A 25,208-nucleotide genomic window follows, 5' to 3' on the forward strand; every position below is an offset into this window, starting at 1 on the left:
CTCTTAGCACCAAGAGATGTAGAAACATCCCAGCAACCCCATGTGGATTTTCCTCCCATCTCTCCTATATAACCTGTGGAGCATGTGTTGAGAGTAACATCGTTCATGCTCATGTGGTCTGTTTCTTCCACACAGTCACGGCTCTTTCTAAGAGACTTCTACCGGGAGCACAACATTGAATTATCCAAGCTGATGAACAGACTTGGGCAGCCCCTTCCAACCTGGCTCCGAGAGGAACTGCAAAACTCCAGCTGGAGCTGAGAGGGACTCCCTTGCCCCCAGTGCCATTGGGATGTGTGGTGCTCCAACGTGTGCTATGATGCCATCTCTTGTCAAGCCAAAACAACTGGACAAAGGAGCAAAAGCAGAGAATGTGCATGTGGAGCCTTGCCCCACCCTTGGAAAGGGCTGCTGCCCCTGACACTGCCTTGGGGCATAGAGTGCAAGTCACATTCTTGAGTATTAATGGTGTGCTACTACAATTTGACTTTTATTTACAGGAAGGATTTGGAATGCCTGCCCTACTTCAAGTAGGGGAGAGAGCAGAGTTAACACTTGGTGTGTTTTTAAATCACTTTTCTCAGTCTATGAAACAGGCAGGCGGTGGAGTTAATTTGTTACTCCTTTAAGCCCAGAAGTAAAGGCTGATGAGGGGAAGCAATTGAGCCCCACTGCTGAGAAAAGAGCAGCAGCTTAATAAAAGGGGAATCTAGTGCAGTGAAGCCCAGCTTTTATCCGTAGTGTATTTGGCACGGCGAGGCCCAAGAACACCTTGTTCCTGCCCATTGCTTACAGTGCCGCTGCGTGGGGATGGTGGGGACTGCACCTGCGGGCACAGGAAGAGACAGATAACCTTGTCTCTCCCTCGCTGCAGTGCTTTGGGTGTCATACAGTGTCTGATGACTCTGGTCAATGAATTGCTTTGTTAACTTAGAGAAAAGGTTTGTCACATGTGGCAATGTGCAAGTATTTCTCTGCAGGGACTTCAGACAATTCAAAAGATAACCAAGGAGCAGTAACGTCCCTGTAGAGCACTTGGGAGCTGGTCTAAGTGCAGCACAGCAGCAGGGGAGGCAAAGCTCAGGTATTGTAAGAGAAGGCTGATGATACAGCTGAAAGCAGACAATTCAGTTCCCTGTGTCTGATCAGCTTAAAAAAAATCCCTTTCCAACAGTCCCAGTGCCCCTACCATATAGTCCGGTTGCTAGCAGTGTTTTCATCTTCTTGCACTCCAGCAATCCAAGGAGAAAAGCAAAAAAAAAAAAAAAACAGTTAAAAATAAGTCTTGTTCAGATATAAAGGGAAGGCTTTGCACCAGAAGTGGTTTCCTATGCCCAAAAGGGGCTTCTGCATATGGTAAAGTAAGTACAATAAGGTACTTAGCCTCCTCCTGCAGTTGCTGGATAATTATTCTCAGAGGAAATCCTCCATCATGGTTGTATATATTTTCTTTGAGCCATGGGCTTCTGGAATGGCATGGGCTATTCCCTCCTTCCCAGGCACAGGTGGTCCTTGGAGAGTGCTGCAGAGGAGCAGGATCCACATGTTTTGTGGATCAAGAGGTTATGGAAACTTCCACAACTGTCATGAGCCACTTCTCTCCCAGCCAGAGAGAAGTTGCTTCAACTGAGCTTTTCCATTGAGCCTTAGGTATTGTGTATTTCTGAATGAATGGTGCATTTACCGTTGTATGTAAATGTATATAGTATGCAATAGAGTATTTTATTTCATGTGCCCTTGGAAAGGGTTATTTTGTGCAGCCAAAAAATGGATGGAAGGACTAGAAACCCCTCTCTCATTCCTGTCAGAGAGAAAAGCCCAACTTCCTGCACTTGATTCATGTATAGCATCATTCACATTGAATGATAATGAAGAAATTCTTGGCTCTCGAAGCTGAGCACATGTGTCTGAATAAAGGTTAGAAGTAGTATTAAGTGGAGATTCAATAAATGTACTACTTATTTTTCTTCTTTGTGATGATTTGGAGTGGTATCATGGACCCTAAGCTGGTACAAGGGTAAGAAAAACTGAAAATCCTCCTCCACACCTTAGAGCTGCTATGTTTAACTTATGTTTGAAACAACATTGAAGCAGTATGTTAAAACTCACAGCCAGCCTGGAGTTTGAGACTCATTCTCACAGGTTTGCAGGAGTGGGGACTTTGGGGCCAGTCCTGGATACTGCAGTGGTTTCCAGCTGCTGTGCCTGCCATAGCAGAGCTTGGCTCTGTCCCTCCTGTCCAGGTGTACCCTGGCACAGCAGCCCTTACAGTAAAAACTGGAAGGAAAACATTGTTTGAATAGTCACAGTTGTGAGAGCTTTGTGAAACAGTCATACAGCTCTCCTTCCACCAGACACTTCACAAATAACCCTGGCCAGCAGCAAGGCAGCTGTTTTCACATGCTGCCACAGGAAGTGGAGGATCCCAGGACCAATGATTAAGGGAGCATCACAAACATTTTCCTGCTCGTAATTCATTATAGGTTGTCACACAATTTCTTCATGCTTTACCTCAGACTATGGCACATCTTTGAGGAAATGCCCAGTAAAAATAAACATGGTATGAAGAATAAATGTTGGGAGGGGCTCAGTAAGTATCAGTGTTACTTTACTGGTAATAGTCTGTCACTCAAGGCAGACAAGACACACGAGGACAATGTGCAGTCTCATTATCTATTCCTTCCCTCCCCTAGTTGCTTAATTTCTGCACTGCACTAGTTCTTTCTGCTTATGCTAATGATGAACAAAGCACCTGCTGTGGTCAAATACAGGATGTCCTTACCTGATGAAGAGCTGTTTGCACATCTGCTACCGCTCTCTGACAGCAAATGGATGCAAAATCTTGTGTAATATCAGAAGTTCTGTGACACCAAAAAGCCAACAAACCCCATCTTTTTTAGTGAGAGACACTGTGTACTAGATACTGACCTATTTGGTACAGATCTTCACACTTCCATAGTAGAAACAAACCTCACCTTCTTGCCTCACTGCTTCACAGCAGAAGTTTATGGTAACCAGTTCACTTCTAAGATGAGGAAAATGATAAGCACAGGACCTTAAGGGGTTTTTACAGTAATGTATTAAAAAGTATTTCTTCAGTCTCATGCAACTGACCCATTTAAAAAAGGAGTAAATTGACCCAGGGACCAGAAGGTCGAGTGATTCTAATAGCCTGAAAGGTGAGAATTGGCAAAACAACAATAGGAAACTCTGGGGAACTTGTGTTTGCACACCACTTCAGGAATTCAATCAGGAAGATACTACAGAAGGTGGTTGCTGCCTCTTTCTAGTCAGTATAACTGATTAGGGGGGAAAAAAAAAGAAAAAAGCTGATCACTAAAAGTTGCAATTTTCATTTGATGACAGCACTGCAAAGACAAAAATACAAAAATTCCTGACAGAAGCCTGCACCTCCTGAAAGTCAGGATGACACACAGGAATCTAACAAGTCCCTTGATGAACGTCATCCTTTTGTTTTTCAGCCCCTACATGCAGTTAGAAAGAAAATCCTTTGATTCCTTGCTGATCATTTTGCTGTATCAGTGGTAATATGGCCAGAAAATGAATGACAAACAGGTCTGACCATGGCAAATGAATCAAATCTGCTCAGTCCCCTTGCTGAATCCTGAGGGAATCCTAGTTAACAGTGCAACTGCACACAAGACACCACCACAGTAGCAGCCAACACAGGAAAGTGGTTTCAGGCTGCCTCAAGCCAGGAATTCCATCACACAGGAATCCCAGAACATGGATGCAGCATTGGTACCTACTCTCCATTTATCTGTTTGGTTTTTTTTCTTAAAAGTTTGTGGGGGTTAAAAAACAAACCAACCAAGTAATATTCACCTCTGAAACACTTAGCAGGCTGGTTTTGCTACATTAAGTATTCCTGACACTCATCTCCACTATTCTATGTAGAAAGAAATAACCTATTTTTAGCTTTAAAAAGTGTTTTTCTTCCAAGACTTGGTTTCTCACCTTTCTCATCTCCTTTGTCAGCTCTTGCATCTCTCCACAATGCTTGTAAACAAGCAGGTCCATAGTGGTGACACCATCCCAGCAGTCAGAATCCAGCTCATGGTTACATCACAGTAACAGGATCATAAATCAGCTGGGCTATAACCCCTCAGGTCACTGGAAAAAGTGCTTTTCAGGACTCAGAGAAAAAGTTCCTGGCTGACTTAAATGAGGCAATATAAGTATGACATGGAAGGCAATGTCAGGGAGCCAGGCCCTGTTTACAATGCACACTACGTACGTATACCAGATACGGACTAGATTTAATGCATCTCCACCATTTTCCCCCTACAGTTCACAATCCCCTTCATGGCAAAAAAGGAATTGTGCAGTGCAGCTTTGACAGCACTAAGTAGTTATGAATACTGTAACTGGGAGCAGACAGTGCCCTCAAGATAAAAAGTCACTTGTTTACAGAGCAGTCAATCTTTACAAGAAGCAGAAACACTACTCAGTAATGGCAGCTCCTGCCAGCACACATGGTTTGTCTGCATGGTGCCCTCAGGGAAAGCATTCAAGTCCTCAGCTCAAATGAAAACCCTCACCCAGAACAGCTCCATGCTGCACTTCCAGCTTCCACAGATTAATGCTACTTTGGGAGAGGGTGCCTCTACCACTCTACCCCAAGTGCAAATACCCTTAAAATGGAAACAGGAAGCAGAAATGAGTTCAAAAGCCACATTTGAATTATTCTGGGGGCACAGGGATAGTGAGGGGGAGGCAGTTTAAAAAAAAAAACAAACACCAACCAAAAGACCCTGCTTTCACCATAATCACATCAATGGCACTTAAATTCAGGCACAGAAACACAAAATATTTTAAATAAACTGTAGTTGAAAGCCATTCAGTCTATGGCTTAAAAGGGCTTGGAAGAAAAGTCATACAACAGTCATGGTAAGCAAATGCTGAAAAGTCCTGACAGCCCATCTTGCTCTTTTATTTTCTGCACCTCAGTAAAAAAGTCAGTGGTGGCAGACAGTGAGAACAACATTTCTCTTTTGGCATATTCTCTTCCCAGTTACATCCTGAAAAATTCATTTTTATATCCTTCCCATCTCTTAATGTCTAGGTAAGAAAGCAACAACTTTTTTGCCTCTTATAGAAAACTATTTTAAATTTATGCCATGTTGTTACAGCTGACAACTTTGACCAAGAGGTGGTGAAGAACTTTGTGGGTAGTTCAATGCTTACCCCATTTCCACTGACTGGGATTTGCAAGGCAGCTCAGAGCATTGAGCACTGCATAGCAGTAGCCAAGCTGGTGCTAAATAAGCTGGGAAAGTAAAAGCTGTATTGTGCTCCAAAATACCACAGTTCCAGGCTTGATAGAAACCAAACCCAAGCAAAATTGTAAAACTTCAGTTTCAACAACTCTCCAGAAGGCTAGTTCTCAATGGGCTCTCTAAAAACCAAAATACAAATCACAAATAATTAGTAAGGACTGTAAACAAAACTAGACAGAGGGAGGTTTTTCAGCTAATTCCAGCCATACCTGTTGCCAGGCACGTCATTTCATTACAGGACATTACAGCTCCAACTCATCTTTTTTCATGGGCTGTAAAGACACTGAAATCCAAAGGCAAATACTGTTCTGCTAACTCATAGTCCCAGAAAGGGCCTTCAAAAGAAAATTTTCATGGGCAAGAAAGATGGTTAGAGGTGAACATGACCAGAGACAGAGCCACTTCCTGTGTTGCTGGAAAAGTCCTGGAGAACATTTACTCCAAGTGAAAAAACACATGTGTTAACTGAAAATCAAAGGAAATTTGAGTTGTCTGCAACCTCTTTTACAGCTCTTCTGCTGAAATGTCTTTTCAGAATTTCTAAGCCTATGTATTTTTCCCACTCCTGGAATACCGACCAAACTAACAAGACTGCAGTGGGTAATAACTGTTCTGTTTTAACAGGAAATCAATGCCTCTGGGGACATCAGGGCTCAATGCCATCTCTTATAAAGGAAAGATACCTCAATAACCTCACAGCCACATGACAAATAAAAACAATCATCTCCTTCCTCACTGTCTTCTGTCCTTGCTTAGATATATTTCATGGGATGTGTCTCAGGAACAGCAACATATTAATAGACACAGTGGTCTGAAAAGTTGCTTGCTCAGGGTATAAGTGTGTCTTTCCAATCAGTGTCACAGATCAGGCTCTGACATTTCATTTCCCTATTCAATCCAAATCCTTAATGCTATATGTCACTTCTGCTCCTGATACTTAACATTTGGGTCTTTACCCTTTTTCCTCCTGCTTCTTTTTCTCCTAAAATATGCTCCTTGCTCTTCCACAGATTTTCTCCTACAGCATTAGAAAGGAAAAGATTAGACTTTAGTAGACAACTCATTTTTCTCTAAGCTCCTTTCACAGTTCAGAACATGGAAAAACCGGAACACAAAGTGTTCTAGGAACCCAAACCTTCACACATCAGACTGTGCTCTCCAGTCAAATCCAAATGTTATTGAGCAAGGTTTGCCCAATAACAGGCAGCTCATAATCAACACAGACTTTATTTTAAAAACCACAAAACTTGACCCATTATCATGATCATCTGCATTTCTAGTTAGCAGGTAACTAAACACCTTATGGAGGAATACAAGGAGCTACAAGAGATCTTTAAATAGTTACTGTTGCACAATCAGAGCTAGAGGAACCTCAGTCATACTCTGTGGCCTGTGCAAAACACAAAGCCAAACCAAAAAAGCCTCTTCATCTCTTTTGCCCTGTGCCTATGAGTTACTTCATTCTTTAAGACTATCATTGAAAATAGCAATCAGGCACATATTTCTAACTTGAAGAAACTAAAACTCATTGGCTAAACCCAAGTAAGAAGCAAAATACATTATTACTGAGAAATTGGATTCTTAACATCCATGAGTCATCTAACTTCCACTTTTAAAAGCCCTGACATTTACATGCTTATACACTTAAGCTATCTAAAATTCATTTTCTGCAATTCTGTCCCTACTAGGTATCTTTCACAGTCCACCATATACCTGTCTAAATACATGGGAGCACCTGCTGTTCTGCACAATACTTTGGAAATACAAGGCTCTGCATTATCACACAGTATCAAGGCTAGGAAAGAAACCCAGTGACTGACAGAACTGTAGGCAGAACATCCCAGGTTTACCCACAACTCTCCCAACACCCATCAGACACGTACCTCAGCCTCTGCAGAGGCACGTCATTCTCAGAGCAGCACCAGGCAAGAAACCTTTGGGCCCCAGAGCAAAAAAAAAAAATAAATCCAGCTTGTGCTAGATTGTTGCTCCCCAGAGCACAGCAGGCAGAGCTCACAGGAGCTCCCACTGACACACAGCTGGCCAGCTCCTTCAGACTGCCAACATCATAGCAGAAAGAAGAGAGAGTCAGTCTAAGAAAACAAGTGTTTAATCAGGAAACAAGAAGAGACCAGGGATAAGAAACTGATTACAGGAGAGTAATACCCCAGGCCAAAAGAAACAGGATTGTACAACTTGTAACAACCAAGATCAAAACATTCTATGAGCTAGCAGTGCCCAGTGAGGGACACTCCTGAGAAAGAGCCCAAGCACTTCTGGCAGTCTCCAGGCAGCTAAAGCTCCAGCCTCTGTCCTCAGCTGCTGCAGAAAGCTGCAGAGGTGGCCCTGGCCCTGCTATTCCAGCCTCAGCTTCTCTCACCAGGAGTTGCTGAAAGGGATGGAAGGGAGCACTCGCTGTGCACAGCAGTTCCAGCCACTCCCCAACATGGTGTGTGTGGAATAAGAGAAGCCCATAAAAAAAAAAAAAAAAAAGTTTACATATTTATAAATGCCAAAATAAATATTTAAGACAGAATCCCCAACCCCCTCTAACACGTGCGTAATCACACTGCAAACTGCTCGCAGGACAGCCTCCCGGGGCTCAGGGAAAAAAGCAGTGACTACACCACAGGGCAGCCAGCTCAACTTCCTTCTCATTTCCTGATGCTTCTAGAGCCTGCAGCCCACTGAGAAGGAGGAGGAAGAGCGAGCAAAGCAGAGCGCCAACACGCAACAGTGCTGGAGGGGAATGTCATGGTATAAATACATCAGATCAGTGGTTTCCAACAAGTTAAAACTAAAATAAAAAAGACACCAGAAGGAAGGATGGTGTAAATGGAACTACAGCTATGTTGGGCAAAGGGTTGTGTGTCCGTGCAGCTCCACCCGATGTCATGGTGAGAAGGTGGTCATTTCCAGAGAGACCCTTTGCCACAGCTCCTTCGTCTGCTTGCTGCGCTTTAGGTTCTGGAGAATATCATTAAACTGCATCATGCCCATGGGAGTCAGGCAGAAGGCGCTTCTGGCGCTGCGGATGGCATTCACAAAGTCATCGTAGTCAGCTGGGGTGAGATGGATCAGCCGATGATGGATGTACTGGATGGGAACAGGAAAGAGCCTTAAGGCATTTGCTCACCGCCCTCCTGCTGGTAAAACTCAGAAGACTGAGCTCCCAGGGCAGCAGGTCACATAGTCCTGTTACCCACCAGTGGTCCCAAGACTCATAGCTCTGACAGAGAAGAGTATCTCAAAAGCAGCAGTGCTGTATCCTACACCCCAGCACACCCACGGGCAGTGCTCCCTCAGAGCACCAAAACGCAGCACACAGCATCAGAAATGCCCTCTATGTCATCAGCACTAAATTGGGCCGTAGTACAGCACTAAAGGGCGAGGTAACATTCTACCCCACCAGCACCCAACCCTCACAACCTTTCATTCTGCAGGCTACACCCAGCCTCCTCATTGCACGCCTCCTTTGCTAAGGGACATGGGCTGAGTAAAGTTTACACTAAATTGCTACAAAATACCTCTAGGCTAACACTGTCACTTCTATCAGCCTCTCAAAGAAGGCCCCAAACCAGCAGCTTTGGAGGTCAAATGAAGGTGTCAATTCTCAAAAGTACCATCTAGGTTGACAGAACAGCTAATCCAAGCTGGACAATATGGCTACAGAATCGCTCTTTGGTCATTTATTCAAGAGAAGCAGGTATATGCGAGGTTTTCCTAAACATTGCACTGTTTAAAAGAACAGGCAGCTTTGGTATTCCAGCTGGCTCACTGAAACACTGCTTTCAACAAAGCCTGGGATATCTGTACTGGTAGCTGACCAAGCCATTTCCACTGTTGGTGTCAGCACTGGCACACCAGACAGTCATGCCAGGGCTTCGTGAGGAGGGGAAAACACGTTACTCCCAACAAGGAAAGTAAAAAGAATGGGCTAGGGACAGAGGGCTTGAAAGCACAGCAAAGAAAGTTCAAAAGTTAAAAGGCACACGTAGCATTTGGAGTGAGGAAGACACACAACCACCCCAGCCTTCGTGGGAGAGCACAGGGGGCAGAAGGCCTTGGCACAAGCAGTACAATGAGTTCCTTTGCATGCAGCCCCCATACAGCAAGTGATAGCTGTTCCAGTCCCTGCTGAGGGAGAAGGACACATCAGGAAATGGACCACTTCAGCTCCTAGTGCCTAAGGCCGCTTCCCCTCTGCACATGTACACCTAGGCAGCGCCTGCAAGGCAGGCAATGGCCTGGCAGCTCTGACAGGCAGGAAGATAACCCACACTTTACCTGCATATAAGCCTGCTGGCATCTCTGCACCAGCTGGTGGAAGGCTGGGGTGCGCAGGTGGTTGTGCACATGCGCGGGGTTGAGCCTCTGTAGAGCTTCCATGATGATCTCCTGGAGCACAAAAGGGCTCAGCACCCCCTTGGCTGCACCAACGCAAAACTGATGCACATAGTTTACACCTGCACAGGAGGAAGTCAGAACAACAATGTTAAGATAACAGACACACAAGAAACCACATTCCACAGCAAGAACCTGGATCTGGAGCACCTTTTCTGTGTAATGCATCATCCAAGCAGGCATTGGGGGAGACAGTCTAGCAAACTCATGGGGACAGAGAAGATTCTGCTATATCCATCAGGTCTGAGGAGAGACCAGGTGCCACACCTCAGTTACTGATGTTCACAAATTCACCTTTCTTTAAAGGAGATGTGAAAGAAAACTAACATTTTCGGTAGGTAACTATGCAAGGTAACTAGAAAGGCAAGGGTAACACTGTACCTTCTCCATTGTTTCCTGACTGCCCATCAAGTAAGCACCTAGATGCTCAGCACTCAGGCTTTAAGGAGGCTGTAGACATAAGTCAAGCTCCCCACCACTTCCTACAGTGGAGCTCTGCCAGCAGGAGCAGCAGAAGCTGTGCCACTAAACAGGCTGTTTGTAAAAGGTTGAATTTCTTACTGCCTATGAAAGGATTAAAAAAGCTGACAAAAAAGATCCAAGAGCAAAATGGAGATAAAAACAAACAATCCCCCAAAATAGGTGGCTTGAGCACCTATTGCTATAAACAGTCTTCACAGAAGGTATACATAAGAAAGAAGAATACCTATAACATAGTGGAAATGGAAAAGAAAGAATAGATATTATAGAATGGAAGAGATACAAGCTCTGAACCCTGTCCAATCTCATGTACTTCATCCAGTGCCTCAAAATTCAACAGCATGCCTATAGAACCCAAAAATGGGACAAATGAGTGGATGAAAGAGCAGTAGGAATCTTCTGAAATGCTCTCAGGAATGGGATCAGTATCAGGCTTGCCCAGTCTCTGAAGTTTCACTCCTTCAAGAGCTTTCTCCCACCACGGCCCAAATCCCAGCAAGTGGATTTCTGTTAAGTACTGCTCTGAGCCTTACCTAACTTTGCAGCTAACCCAAGGAGCCATTTTACATCCTCAGTGTAGGGTGGGCTGCGGGAGAAGTTGTTGGGATGGTCGTTGTGAGCTCTTCGGCCAAGCATCTCCAGAGCCAGCATCCCTGTGAGAAAGGGGCAGCCACAGTCAAGCAGCATTTCTGCCTGTAAGGCTTAGTCTAGCATTTTATTCACTGCAACAAAACCTGACTGGCCTGTCCTTCAACAGAAAATTCCACAGCTGCAAAGAGTCCAGACAGAAACTAAAGGGGAATGAATCTTGGAGCCTGCCAGCACAGAAACTATCTGCAAGAACATCTGGATCTGCTGCTCCAGGCTGGGAAATCTGCACAGCCATCACTTACTAGAGCTGCAAAGACACTCAACCACCCACAGCAGCGTCAAGCAGAGAGCCCCAAAGGCTGCACTACAAGAGGTGTCCTGAAAGCAAAGCTTTTGATCTAAATTTTGCAACAGAGAAGCAACCCAAACCAACCTGCTCTGCTGCAAAGACAACAGGCCATCACTGAGCTGCCATATTGCCAATCTGCAAACATTTCACTTATGCCATTACAGTTCTTCAGACAAATCCACCCATTTAAACAATATTCAAATATCAATATGTGCCATGTCTTAATCTTCCAGACCATCTTCCCTGCCTGTGCCTCTCTCTTATTCAGGCTATTAAACATACTTCATGGCTTGCCATGTACCACTGTAGTATTTTAAATGACATCTGCAACCCTTTCTAGCTAACAAGTACTCTCTATTCTAGCTTTCAGCAAAAAAGTCAAGCTTTCCTTCCATTTTGTTGCTGTTTCTCTTCCTTTGCTCATTTTAGAGGCTTCCTTCTCCTACACCAAGCATCCACTGGGCTGGACCATGAGTACATACAAGTAGCTTACTGCTATCTAAGCTTAGTCCCAAATCCTAAGACTGCTATCCTTGTATCAATCGGTATCTTTGGCAATTCAGGCAGAGACTTTTATTTTCTCATAAACAACATGACTGGGAAAGGAATGCTAACTACATACCTGCTCTTCACTAAATATAAGTTCCCTCTGCATCCATCTTCACCAAATTAATTGGAGAGGCACAGGGCACTTCCCTTTGTGCATCTGAACACTCAGATAGTATTAAACTAGAATTAAACTAGAGGCGTGCCCTCGCCCTTGCCATCCATGAGCAGCAGGAGCCAAATATCATTTTATCGTATAGTCACAACTTGCACAGTCACATCATTGGAGCCCTTTTCAGGCTCCTTTATGTACATTTGCTGAAAGGCAAGACTCTTCCCATTTCTAACCCATTTAGCTCTCCTTTCTGCTCTGATGGTCCTGAAAAGCAACTGTTCAATCTTACAATGCTTTCCCTTCATTTTTAGACTCCATATCTGATCACCAACTTGCTTTTCCCATGTCCCTCAGGTGCATTCACCCCCAACAGGTGCAGTAGCAAATTGCCAAACTGAAAGTGAAAACCTGCAGCCTTTCCCTGAATCCCTCTCACGGGGGCTACAGAAACCCACTTGGCCATCCTTACCAACTCGGTATGCAGAGTGGAGGTAGTGCAGACCCTGGGGGCTCACAGGCTGACTGTGCTGCTCATCCTCGGCAGGAAAGCCCCCTGTAACAAGGGAGTTGGGCTGTGAGGACAGAGTTGTCAAGGAAGCACCCTGAATCGCTGGGAACGTTGATCCTGCATGGACACTGCCTACTGAAGAGAGCAAAACAGCAGCATTAGGACCCAGCAGCAGCCTCAAAGAAGGTTTACTTGGGACATCATCTTCACCTGACTGCCCCTTGCCAGTGTAAGGTTGTGGTCCCCTAAACAGAACAATACAGCAACCAAAACCCCTAGGCTTACAACTGAAATGCAATGGGGCAGGAAAAAGCTCTATTCTGTTTGCAAGGTGGGCCTGACGGGGTCAGTTACATGTGTCCATTTCTTCTGCAGTATCTCATGAACATGCACAAAAGCCATGCTTTACTTGTAAATGTGTGTGTTGATTCAAAGGCCTTTGCTATTATTAAATAAGACATTTGAGTCTGATTTCTTGTCCAAGGAAACAATCATGTGTATGTCTACACCTGATGAGAAACTGCTAAGAAAACTACTGAGCAGGAACAGAATTAAGTTACTCAAAGATCAAGTCCAACAATATGAGGTTCTTCCATTTCAGCTGTACAACAGCCATCACTCCGTTCAGGAAGGCTGTTACTAGAGGCTGGTCTCCAATCCCTCCTTGGAAAGAACAGTCACTGCACACACTGGCAGCATGTATCAACAGTAAAAACAGCAAGGAGACTTGAGAAGTTGTCACCTTCAGACACTGAACTAGTATGAGCAAACTCAAAGGAAATGACAGGTTTCAAACGCAAATCCATTGCATTGTGCTTCCTAAACTTGTACCACAGCACTTAACAATGAATCACTAAGCTGCACTCTGACAAGACTCAAATTTATCTGTCTCTCAAGAAAGGTACAAAGAGTAAAAAGCAAGGTTTGCTTGAGAACTCCAGAGCACAGATGCCATTAGCTGTGTGCAAATTGTTGCCCTTATTTCACGGCTTCTCTGTGATGCTACTACATCAGCTTGAGCAATGCTCTAAGTTCCCTTTTTCCACTCTCCATGTTTGCTAGTGAATAGTTGAATACTTGAGAACAATGTGTCTCCAAGGAAAGATCTGTCTGACCTCCTCAACCAAGGAGACATAGGGTGCCAAACAACACATGAAGTGGGGCAAAATTCATACAGCATTTGAAGTCTGGCCACGGAGAATAACCCGTAAGAATGAGCTAAATTATTGCCAGAGCCCAAGCATCACCACATGATTCTGTACTTCAGGAACAGTGAGAAAGTATTGTAAGAACTGAAAATAAGTTTATAGAAGCTGTAAACAATGGCAACTGGAAAGGGTGGGGCTGTTTTCTCCTTTCAGTATTTTAAGTGTTCTAGGATGAATTAGCTCTTCTGGAAGATTCATAACTCTTTGGAGGAGTACAGAAATGGTTTCTCCCAAAGAAAAGTCACAGCATCAGACTGTGACTAAGGCTGGCAGCTATCAGATCCTAAGGCCTTCAAGACTGTTTTATTTGCTTTTGTGGTGGCTTTTTAGGATCAAAATACAGGATAAAAAATAACTGAAATGATTCTCCTGATACTCTGAATATGAGGGAGGCAAACACAACTCTTAAGTATTTTTCCACATACCAGTCTTCCAGCACCTGGTGAGTTGCAACACACTGTAGAAACAGGGAAATATTACAGCCTCTCCAATGAGGGGTTAGCAGGGATTGGGGTCAAGCATGACCCACTGGTGCAAAGCTCAATGGCAATGACAGCATATCCACAATCCAGTTAACATCTGTCGTCCCAGTGCTACACACTACTTGATGGGTTTTCACCATCACTTGAGCCCTAGCACAACACATGAGCAACCATTCCAAATGCCATTGACATGACTGACAAAACATCTGTCATCTCTGATAGTTCCATGTTTGGACACTGGCTGACTCCAATCCTTTCAGGCAGGAAAGGTCATTTAGTAGTGCTTCTGTAGCAGAAGTCAACCTGCTTCCTGCACTCTGTTCATTTGACCCAACAGAATTACATGGGTCTGCTCAAGATCATGTATGCTCACCTTGCCCAAAGGAGAGCAGGAATAAAGCTTTTACAGGTTAAAAGTCAGAAAAGGCCACAGGGGCTCCAAACATGATTAAGTTTTGAGGCCAAAATAATCTCATATTGAAAATTCAGCTGAACAGAAGTTTCTCTCTGCTAGCTGTATCAGGCCCTCTTGGGAATCACAGTACCCCTTTAAAATGGCATGCATTTGGCCGGAACTTTCCAGTGCAAGAACCCTCATTCCACCTGTAAGGAATGAGGAACAGCTAAGAGACAGTAAAGAAACGTCTGCTACCCAGCCCAGAGCTGTGACTTACGCGCTACATTGGAAGACAGCGACAGTCCCGTCTCACTGTGGTAGGGATGCACCGCGATCTGCGTCATGGAGGGGACGGGCACGCCAGGGAAGGACACTGCTGTAGCTGCCAGTGACGGTGCCGTTACTGAGTAAGGGTATTGCGCCCCTATGAATGCTGGATGGACACCCTACAACAGAAGGTATGCAACAGTCATGTCTACTTCGCCTGACCACTTAGGAGTAATTCAAAACATCACATCCCCACAAAAGCCTCAGAGCTTGAAAAGTCCAGTCTGAAGGAAGCAAAGGAGGAACCTTGCACCCTATGAGAACTACATCTGCTTGCTCCTCCTCCTTTAAAAAATTTAATCAGTTTGCAGAAAAACACCCTTGAGACCTTCAAAAATAGGCAAAGGTTGAAATGACTTTTGTTTTCTCAGTGTAGTCTCTATTTAGCCTGCAAGCTCTCAAGAAGAGAAGCTTTCTGTCCAGTGCCTTCTAAGAAACTACAGAGCAACAGAAATTAAAAACTCTGATGTATTATATTTTATATTCCCTTGAGATTTTAAATGCAGCCACAGAAGGCTCCATGCAGATGTTGAGCTGTAGGGCCAAAGTAAGCATCACCAAACAGGCAAGTGAGAGCAGAAGCTTGATCTCAAGTCATGACAGATATGAATCCCATGCTCTCCCCACTCCAACACACTCCCCCAGGAAGCAGCCACACAAGGCCACAGTAAATGAACAAGGAACAGCCAAAACTCACCTGTGGATACGCCGAGCCAGGGACCGGGAAGACAGCTGGGCGCGGCATGTGCTGGATAGTGTGTCCGATATACTGGGGATTACAGGGGATGTGAGTCTGAAGGGTGGTGTAAGGGTGGAGACCCTGTGTGTGTGTGTGTGCCATTGCTGGCCCTGCCACCGTGTGCTGCTGGTACATGGTTGACCCCACAGAGATCACTGGCATGACGGTTGCTGCTGCAGTTACTGCAGCTGCCACTGTCACCGTGGTCGGCTCTGAGGTCACCCGGCTGTCTGCCAAGCCACGCGCTGCTTCAGACGCGGCCCGCGCACCACCGGCGCTGCAGCCGGTGGCACCTTCTCTCTGGGCTGGGGTGCCACCAACAGTCTGTTCGTAAAGCCAGTACCACTGATGAGCTACTTCAAAAAGGACTTCTGGGTACACACCACCTCCTTTGGCGGCCTCTTCTACTGCCATGCAGGCCTTTTCCAGCATCAGGTTGTCCTGGGAGCAGTAAAACAAAAGAAGTCAAGAATGTAAAATGAGAAACACAAGAATGAAAAAACTACAAGAGGGGAGAAGTATAAGGCACTCTAAAATGACTAACACTAACACAGCCAGATGTCTGTTGCAGCAGAACAACCAGTGTTATTCATGAAACATAAGAAATCCAGAAAACTGGGATTAAGGCTGGGCAGTAGCAAAGGAGCCAACCCCACAGGTAACAGCAACACATCCTTGATGCTAGAAATCAGCCTCCACTAGCAGCTGCCATATGATGCTCACCTGTTCCTTACACTGCACCAGAGCCCTCTGGATCTCGTTTGGGTTCAGGGCATGGGCATGAGGCAGGCAGCTGAGCGCCAGTTCAGCAGCTGCCCGCACCATGTTGGAGTCTCTGGCCCGTGAAGCTCTGTCTGCCAATGATGCCACCTCTGGGGGAGTTAGATGTCCATCCCAACACTCCACCAAGATGTTCAAGGCTGCGCTACCAATCTCCATGGCCTGCCCTAAGAGGAAGAGTGAGAGAGACTCTCACACCACTGTATGCCCAGCACAGTTACAGACAGCTTTCTCTCAACAGCACTCATCATTTCCCTCAGGGAGAAGTGACACAAGCCAGTTGCTTTCCTTAAGGTTCACATCAAATTTAGGTTCTTCCTCCCAAAACACAGAACAAACAAGAGCCCTCAATGAACAAATGGTGAGTGAGGACACCATTACCTAAGTTAACATGCATTGGAAATTGCAAAAAGTACTCACTATAGCTGACTGGAGTACCCACAAACCAGTCTGGACTGTCAGTCTATTTCATCATGTCAGGAAAACACGAATTTTCAAAGGTGTGGTTTTTAGGCCTCTAGAAGCCATACGGATAGGCAGTAGGTAGGGGTGCAAGGAACCAGGACAAGGAACCAGGACAAGGAAAGTGAAAACTGAATGCATCCAAAGAGCATGTTCAGACTTGAAAAATGTCTGTCTCTTCAGCATACCTCTGAAGGAGAGGTAAAGACCAGTCTCTATGAGAAGTGGGCTTTTTAGACTGAAGCATGTTGCAGTACAAACAAGAAGGAAGAGGTCACAAGAACTTTCCAGGCCAAAGTAAGCCCCACTGCTGATGAGAAACTACTGCAGCTGTGTGAGATGCTTAGATGGCTCCTACAGCACATCAGCATCACTGTTTTCAAGAACAAGCTTGCCTCCCTAACCCCACTTCCTGCCCAAAAGTAAGCCTCCCAATAAAGCTTTGCTGTAACCTGTGATCCAAGAGACATGGGAGGAGTAAGTTCGAGAGAGCCAGTTGGGAGACACGAAGTTGTGCAGCCCTAGTGCATACAGCCCAATCTCAAAGGCGCAGAGGTGAAGGTTGCGGTGTGGTCCCTGGTGCCCACCACTGGAGGAAGGGTGGGTGAAGATCGAGGTACTGCTGTTTCCACCTGCTTTGATAAGGACTGTCTTGGCCAATTCAAAGTAGAAGTGCGCAGCTGCCTCTGAGGGCTGGTTTGGGACATGAGGAGCATGGCTCTCCAGCCGCCTCCCTTTATACCTAGAAGAAAGACAGAGGGATCTTTCAGACAAGTACCCCAAGTTTGCCAGCTGGAACTCCTGTCTTTAGGGTCCAGAAGAAACAAAGCAAATCTTCCCCATAAAGTATTTCTAAATGCATATATGCCAGGTCTCCGACATCAAGCCTAGAGGTTGGCTCTGTGCATTAGTATTATTCATTACCTGCCAACTTCCACAGTCTTTGCACGGGCTCCCCCACTGGCTCTCCTACTGCCACTGGAAGACGAAGATCCTAGTGAATCACTTGAAGAACTGCTGATGCTGTCACTGTCCTGTCCTCTGCCCCAGGATGTTGTTGCCCAGCCCCCACGTAGGGGACGCCGACTGAGCGTTGGAGAACTGTCAGAGGTGGTTTCAGGAGCACTGCTGTCAATACTAGCCATGCCTACAACACCAGAAGCAGCACAGAAATGTCACCAGGTCTGGTAAATGCAATGTAGACAGATAAACTACAAACCATATAAGATTGGTTATGTCAGTGACTGCCTTAGGGCTGACAGGAATTCACTGTAAATTAAGAGATATTAAATCAAATCAGTTCGATCATAGACATTAGTGCCATTTTGTAGTTCTTGGATTAAAATGCAGCAGAGTCCAAGAAGAAGGTATCTTTATTTCCCCCTTCACACCATCACAGCCCCTCACTCCACTTGCCAAGCTTTGTAGCAAAGTACAACAAAAAGAAGCAAATATGCATACAAAGTCAAGTTACATAGATTATATAAAGAAAATGCTTCAGATATATGCTGAACAACCTTCACATCCTCTGCTTCTAACTTATACCCTTCCCAAGAGAAGTGTAGTGAGGCAGCAGCTTCTCTGAATTTGTTTCTAGATCCAGGAGCACAGTGCTACACTCCCAGAGTCAGCAGTCATTCAGCTCCAGGTATTTAATCCATCACACAGAACATAACTGGTGCAAGACAGGCATGGTAACTTGCCATATAGAAAGGGGGAGGAAATTTATGGAGCCAATCTTATCTGTCCATGTCAAACACCTCAGAGACACTCAGCTGCTTCTGTTGTACAGGAAAGGCTGACAAGTAAAATCCCAGAGTCATAGAACAGGTTGCTCAAAGCCCCATCCAACCTGGTCTTGAACACTCCCAGGGATGGGGCATCCACCACCTCTCTGTGCAACGTGTTCAGAGTGTAACAATAAAGAACTTTATCCTAATGTCCAATCTAAATCTCTCCTCTTTCAGTTTAAAGCAGTTATCCTTTTTCATATCACTACATGTCCTCATAAAAAAGTTCCTCTCTGGCTTTCTTGGGTACACCCCAGCAGACTGACTAACAGAGCACTAGATGCTGTATGAGCTAGTCCATTCCCACCTGTGTGCTTCTTCTTCTGCCTGACAGGTGAACCCCAACATCTCCCATTGTATCCACCTCGGTTTCCAAGGGCCAGCCGACTGGGGACCTTTCCCTCTTGTTTCAAAACAGTGGCCTCTGCAGCTGGCTCACAGGGGGACCTCTGAGAGCTCTCTGCACAAACAGAACAGTGACAAAGTAAACATCATCTTGTTTCTGTATCTCTAAAACCAGACATGGCCATTTAAAAGATATAAATATTAAAAGAGAAAGGATTTTTATAAAATAAATTGTATTTATGAGCAGGATTATCTTGGTTTTCTTTCAGTTATAAAGATTATCTGACACTAGGCCAAGATGATTTAATGCAAAATTTGGAAAATAGGCTGTAACTATGGAAAATTTTAGCACAGCTGTTACAAAGCACTTCTTACCCTGTGTACTCTTCTCCACAAAGTTCTCAGGACTGCTCTGGACTGCAGTGCTTACTGCAGCTTGCTGAGTGACAGAAGTCCCTGGAAGCTGTTGGATAGCTGCAGCAGACTGGGCAGCATGTTTGGAAGGAGATTTTTGACTTGCAACTGTAGGCTTGCTGGATGAGTAGAAGGAACTCAGTGTCTGTGGTTTGTGGGTTTGACTCTCTCTGTCCAGCAGTTTGTCTAAAATCTTCAGCAACAAGGAGAGAAAATAAAAAGGCACTCAGCAGAAGAGTAAGAGACCAGGCATTACAGTAAGACAAAGAGGGAAAATACCAAATCAACTTCTTGTTGTTGTGGAAACTTGTGGACAACAAGTTTCATTTGTCGGAAAAAAAAAAAAAAATGCTTATTTTCTAGAAAATATGCATCACCTTCCTGAACCCACAATGCAATCCACAGTTGAGAGCCATGTGGTCTACATTACTTGAGCCACCAAAGACTCAGTGATATCACATTTTCACTTGAAACAGCCATTCTCTTTACTTGAAAAGAATCCAAAGCTCAAAAAAAAAAAAAAAAAGCAACAATAATAATATATCAAGGACAGCATTTCTAACTTTAGTTCTGCCAGATATTGTTGTTTAAGTCACAAAAATTCCATATTCACTCTTCAGAAAATTCTGTCATACATTACAGAGAAACTGGCAAAGCCACTAGAGAAACTGCTTTATACTGGCCTACAGTAATATTTCCTTGTTGTAATTTATTATGTAATTGGGGAACAATTCATCACCACATTCTAAGGGTTTGTCCACTTCTACTGTTTGTTCTCCATATTTAATCAACACCACAAGTCTGACAGACCATTTATGCGCAGATGATTAATATCACAGTGTTCCTGTTATTCCCTGGAGGAGACTATAGCAAAAATGCTTCTCTTTTAGGAGACGAAAGACACTAATAATGCAGTTCTTGCAGTGTAGGAGAATTTATGAACATAAAAGATTAATAAAAACCTTTCTGAAGCTTCAGCATTTTTTCATACTTTTTCTTCCTTTGGGGTGGACAGGCAGTGCTTTACTCTCTCTCTTGCATAGGAAATTAAGACACAGGTATACTGAACTAGTATATCAAAGAGGTGAGAGGTTAAGAAAAAGAGGCTTTGATAGCTATACTGCTCTGCAAGTCAATATCCCTGCAGCAAAACATATGTAATTCGTGGACCACACACAGACTGCACACCAAAAACCTTTAGGGGTGGACTTGTCTTAGCAATGAAAGCAGTGACAATCTTAAGAAACCTGTGGAAAGAGTGCCTCTCCCAGGGCAATGCACTCCATACAGTCAGGTTTTGCAGCAGTGGATGAATATAAATACCACAACATAGCTTGTAAAACATCAGCATGTGACACAGCAACTTATACTCACTGTCAAAACTACCAAATCCATCAAAACCCAAACATGATTTTGCTTTCTTTCTCCCTCTCCCCTTTCAAAGGGAAACTCACCTTCTTCAGCTTAGACTGATCATCCTTGTACATAATCATCAGGGCTAGAGCCAGATCCCCTTTCTCCCTTCGTGTGCCCTCACACAACAGAGGATGTTCTGCTTCACTGACAGTTGTTTTCATACCTGCAGCCCATAAAAGAGGATGAAGAGACAAGTGAGCTCATAGGACTACACTACATCCTAAGTACTGTCTATACCTCAGGGCTGTTTTATTTGCCTCACTGTTAAAGGCAAAATAAGATTTTTTTTTTCCCCTACTTTACTTCAGAAATAGGCCATGAATAAACAGAAGCTGCAGTCTGTCCTTGGAATACTAAGCTTGCCACAACTGTCAGAACAACCAGATACTAAAAGGCCACAGGAAGAGTCCAGGCAAGCCTACAACCCTTTCTTGAAACAAATCTTTTCGTTTCTGCAGATGCTACAAGCCAACATTCCAACACCATTAAAAAAAACTCATCTTCTTGCTTTCAGAAATGAGGTAACAGAGCAGGCCTTGTCTAATCCATTTTATTCCTTTTTATGCACTGCTTTAAAACACACATACAGTACTGTCATCATAACACTTATATTATCACTGCTTTGTTGTGAAGCAAATAAGGCAAGAATTCAGTATTATGCTAAGATCCTGAATTATATGATAATACTTGAGAGTACTTATCTTTCACTACCATTGTCTAATCTCTTCAGAAATTATTATCTTTTGTTCCCTGAAACTGTCCATTTCCATTGAAGTCCAGGCAATACATATTTCAAGACAAAAGAGCAAACAGAAAGCTAAAATTCTTGTTACTACCTAAACATTGAGTTCTCATTCTGTGTTCTCCTTCCATTTTTTCACAGCTTCACAAGGAGACCTCAACCCTGGCATGTGGAATCCTGCATCTGATTCTGTCAAACTCAGCAAACATTTCTATCTCTGCACCAAACTGGAATGAACTACTAACTCTCACCATTCAAAATGGGAAAGTATGCAGAATATGGATGAAGGCAGACTTTTCTTGTAAAAGATTCTTACCAAGAGCAGCAACAGCTGCCTCAAAGCCAAGTTCTTCATCTCCAGGCATTTCATTATTCCAATTACGGCTTGGGGGCCTGGAGCCTGTAGGAGAAACCACTGAAAGAAGACAACAGAATTAGTGTTCATCTTTCAAAGCTAAGGCTTCAAAAGCAAAATACATTTTCTGAGAGCTTCCTGAATTTGCAAAGCTTTGGTTCTACTCTTAGCCTCATACCAGTTTCAAGACCACAGCACCTTATGGGTTTTTTTTCCATTTCTCTCTAAGCTCAGAAGGCTCCAAATGAGGTATAGTGCCAAGTCAGTCTTCTAATCCCAGGTTGCTGTGCTCGTTTTAAATTCTAGATTTATATTAGCTTCCTCTGAATATAACCAGCATAAAAGTAGAAAAGTCAATGATTTATAACTATTTTACAAACACACAGAGTGCTGAAATGTGTTAAGTGCACAGTTGTTTTCAAATGTAGGCAGAAGGCGAACCAGTTCCACTGGGGAAAAAAGTATCTTTAAAGCAAGGTAGAGGCAGGTGCAAGCAACATCACATGAAGAATAAAACTGTGTTCATTCTTATACAGAAGACAGTTTCTCTTTGAAAATCTCTCAAGACCTGGCATCTCAGAAAATGCCCTGCACACACTCAGGCCAATGCAATCAGTACCTGGAGTGCACAGGACATCAAATATAAAGCTTGCCAACATCAGAGGCAGGACAGGACGGTAATCACACAATGTTCCTTCTCGCAGTTCCTCAGCTCTTCCTCTAATAGTGTTCATCTCATTGGTGCCCAAGGGAATCTTCTTCAAGAGGGCTGCAATCTCAGATTCCTGATAAGCCAGCTTCACCTGGTAGTGTCCACAAAAAAACAGAAAAAAAGCTGAGAACAGCACAGTTCCCTGTAGGGAGCAGACCATTTTTCCTTCTGCATAAAGTACAGCAATAGTTTTTATTAGTTTATTAAATTATAGCAATTCTATATAGCCAGCCACCTTTACCATTCCCTCCACAATGAAAATAGGTTTTCAGATCTAGGAAGTGTTGCTTCATACTTATACACAAATTTGTTTTAACTCAAATGATCATTCTTCAGCTGCATACAGAAAAAATGCATCAGCTCTCATAAGAACATCAGCAGAAGTATCTAACTGGATTAGGCCAGTGGAAAAGGTAGTTACTCATAACTGCAGGAAGAAAAGATGCTAAGTGATACACCCATTTGAGACACCAGAGACTGATTAGCAGAAGAATGGATACAGCATGGCAGCACACATGCCATCAGGATGAAGACATTCCACTACTTTGTGCCTGTATTCTCTCCATTCTTGGTGAAAGTAGTAGTTTTCTTTTAGGTAGCAAGTGACTGCCAAACTCAAAATCATCTTATCAGACCATAAGAAGTACAGATAATTAGTGTAATAATTGTAGTTGATGGATAACTGGCAACGACACACACTCTAAGGAACTGAACAACCCTGCTGTGATGAAAAGCAAGGTAGCTGTAAATCACACAGAGGACACTTCTTTTTCAAAACAGGAATCCTCAGAGGAGGAGGATTCCAAGGAACATCCAAAATAATGTGCTTGCACAGTGCATATGCTTGCTTGTCAGTGAATGAGGTATCAGCAAAAGCAACAATTTTCAAACACATAACAATCACAGCAATTCACCCTAAGGAATAACTTTCAAACCATTTCACCAATAAAAATATGGATATTTACAAATTACTTTATCTTCCCCCAGATGAGTGATGTGAAATGAAAAATATTTAAGATAAGAAGTAGGGTGTTCTAATCAAAATAATACATTAATAAAAGATTTTGTACTTATTTAAATATTTTCAGGCCTATAGCTTCATGTGAAATCAAAGACCTGTTGGCACATAAGGTCTGAGCTTCCTATCAGAGAAGGTAACAACAGGTGATGTGATACTGTTAAACATTTTTTTAGCAGGTCAACATGTGCTAATGGGATGTATACTCAGTTAATTTAGTTCCACTGCAATCCATTTTAAGAAAACATATAAAAGCACAACCAAACTTCTGAAATTTAAACCATGGGAGCAAACACATTCCAACAGAACAACATTTATGGATACTGTCTTTTTGAGATATTTTATTACCTCCAGAGCCTTGGTAGAGGCAGGTGGTCTCTGCAGTTCCAGAGCAAACATTCCTATTCGGAATGCCAGGTTGTGGTACTCCAGCCGCTCACTCAAGACAGTCAGCAAGAAAGCAGCTTTAGACAAGGTGTTGGTTGCCATCCACGTCTGCTTGCTGGTTGACACCTTGTTCTTTTTGCCCTGTTTGAGGAAGAATGTGTCACTGGACACTTTCCTAAATATCCTAAATGACTCTATGCTTGTCCTCTTATCATTTGCAATAATTATAGACTGGAGAAAGAATAAAAAACATTTAGATTTTATTCCTTTTGCTGAGGAATCTCAAATTTCAGTGCTTACCACTGAACATCATTGCCTCCCCTATTTCACCCCAGCACAACACAGTGGAAGAGCTGGACTGTGGACAAGACACGTCCCCTGTTGGACTGATGCTGTGCAGGCAGATGCCACACGTCTGTCCCTTCCAAGGGAACCCTTCTGTACAACAAACACTGCTTAGTGTCACTACAACTGAGTTTCCAGAACTTTATGCTTATTTCCCGTCCAACCCTCTTATCCTGAAACAGCAAAACTACTAACATTTCCAGTGATGTACACTATGAAATAGGAGGCTAAGGTTTTGGAGACAACCACAAGAAACAGGGTCACCTGCACAGAGCTTCCGTAAAATCAAGACTATTGAAGGTTGCTGCCATCTATCTACCTTAGCTGGTGGCTGCTCCACTTTGAGATCTGGAGGGTTGGCCAGTAGGTCTCTAGCAAGCTCTACAGTCAAGCGGCAAGCCTCACTACTGTATCCATGTGCATACAGTGCCTCTGCACAGGCAAACAGGATCTGCAAGAAGGAACAAATGGTCATGTTCAAACCACACTACCCCAGCCTGGAGTCAGCCCACTCAAACCACGTGTCACAAAGACTGCAAGCACAATTCATGACTAACTTCAGCAGCAGATATTCTTGGAGTCATTCTTGCCTAGTCTTTCACCACCACTCCTTGAAGCATTCCCCTAAAAAGCCTTTTCTTACATGATTAATTCCCATCTTCTCTCCAAGTGCTATGAGATCAGAGAATAGCTCAAAAAAACCTAAACCTCAAACTACCACTATTTCCATGCATTGTCATTTGGCTGCTTGGTTATATAGGAGCAACCTGTAAACATGTTTTGTGGTTATTACAGGAAGGAGACACAGTTTATTTAGACTGCCTCTCCTTTCCAAAGAACTTCTGCTTAAATGGTTGGATTTAAATTTTTCTTGCTGAGAATATCTCAGCCTCGTTTTTAATTTCAGATAATTCTTGCCACTTCCAAGGGTGAGACTAGATGAAAAGCACACACTGTTTTTCCTACGTTTGTAAACCCTGGAGTGTGAGATGGGAC

At 43.8% G+C, this 25,208-nt stretch overlaps 2 protein-coding genes across 9 annotated transcripts in view; one reads left to right on the top strand and one right to left on the bottom strand.

The window, feature by feature from the left end:
• Positions 1 to 1,967, top strand: part of NDST2 (N-deacetylase and N-sulfotransferase 2) — a 106,756-nt gene extending 104,789 nt beyond the window's left edge. For all 4 annotated transcript variants that reach the window (XM_015632879.3, XM_033515831.1, XM_015632880.3 and 1 more), the window contains one exon: positions 136 to 1,967. In XM_015632879.3, coding sequence (XP_015488365.1) covers positions 136 to 261 — 126 coding nt within the window. In that variant the 3' untranslated portion in view covers positions 262 to 1,967. The remainder of the gene's footprint in view (positions 1 to 135) is intronic.
• A 4,544-nt stretch (positions 1,968 to 6,511) lies between these two features.
• Positions 6,512 to 25,208, bottom strand: part of ZSWIM8 (zinc finger SWIM-type containing 8) — a 56,767-nt gene continuing 38,070 nt past the window's right edge. The window contains exons 11-26 of one of the 5 annotated variants that reach the window (XM_015632873.3): positions 24,532 to 24,663; positions 23,829 to 24,008; positions 22,370 to 22,553; positions 21,712 to 21,810; positions 20,692 to 20,816; positions 19,199 to 19,430; positions 18,786 to 18,938; positions 17,613 to 17,835; positions 17,141 to 17,430; positions 16,170 to 16,393; positions 15,405 to 15,887; positions 14,658 to 14,826; positions 12,255 to 12,338; positions 10,718 to 10,837; positions 9,588 to 9,766; positions 6,512 to 8,396 (exon numbers count right to left, since the gene is read on the bottom strand). In XM_015632873.3, coding sequence (XP_015488359.1) covers positions 8,193 to 8,396; positions 9,588 to 9,766; positions 10,718 to 10,837; positions 12,255 to 12,338; positions 14,658 to 14,826; positions 15,405 to 15,887; positions 16,170 to 16,393; positions 17,141 to 17,430; positions 17,613 to 17,835; positions 18,786 to 18,938; positions 19,199 to 19,430; positions 20,692 to 20,816; positions 21,712 to 21,810; positions 22,370 to 22,553; positions 23,829 to 24,008; positions 24,532 to 24,663 — 3,081 coding nt within the window. In that variant the 3' untranslated portion in view covers positions 6,512 to 8,192. Of the gene's footprint in view, positions 8,397 to 9,587; positions 9,767 to 10,717; positions 10,838 to 12,254; positions 12,429 to 14,657; positions 14,827 to 15,404; positions 15,888 to 16,169; positions 16,394 to 17,140; positions 17,431 to 17,612; positions 17,836 to 18,785; positions 18,939 to 19,198; positions 19,431 to 20,691; positions 20,817 to 21,711; positions 21,811 to 22,369; positions 22,554 to 23,828; positions 24,009 to 24,531; positions 24,664 to 25,208 lie in introns of all 5 variants that reach the window. The other 4 variants (XM_015632872.3, XM_015632874.3, XM_033515830.1 and 1 more) reach the window with 4 other exon arrangements.

The sequence above is a fragment of the Parus major genome, chromosome 6 (genome assembly GCF_001522545.3).
Source record: "Parus major isolate Abel chromosome 6, Parus_major1.1, whole genome shotgun sequence".
In the NCBI taxonomy this organism is placed as follows: domain Eukaryota; kingdom Metazoa; phylum Chordata; class Aves; order Passeriformes; family Paridae; genus Parus; species Parus major.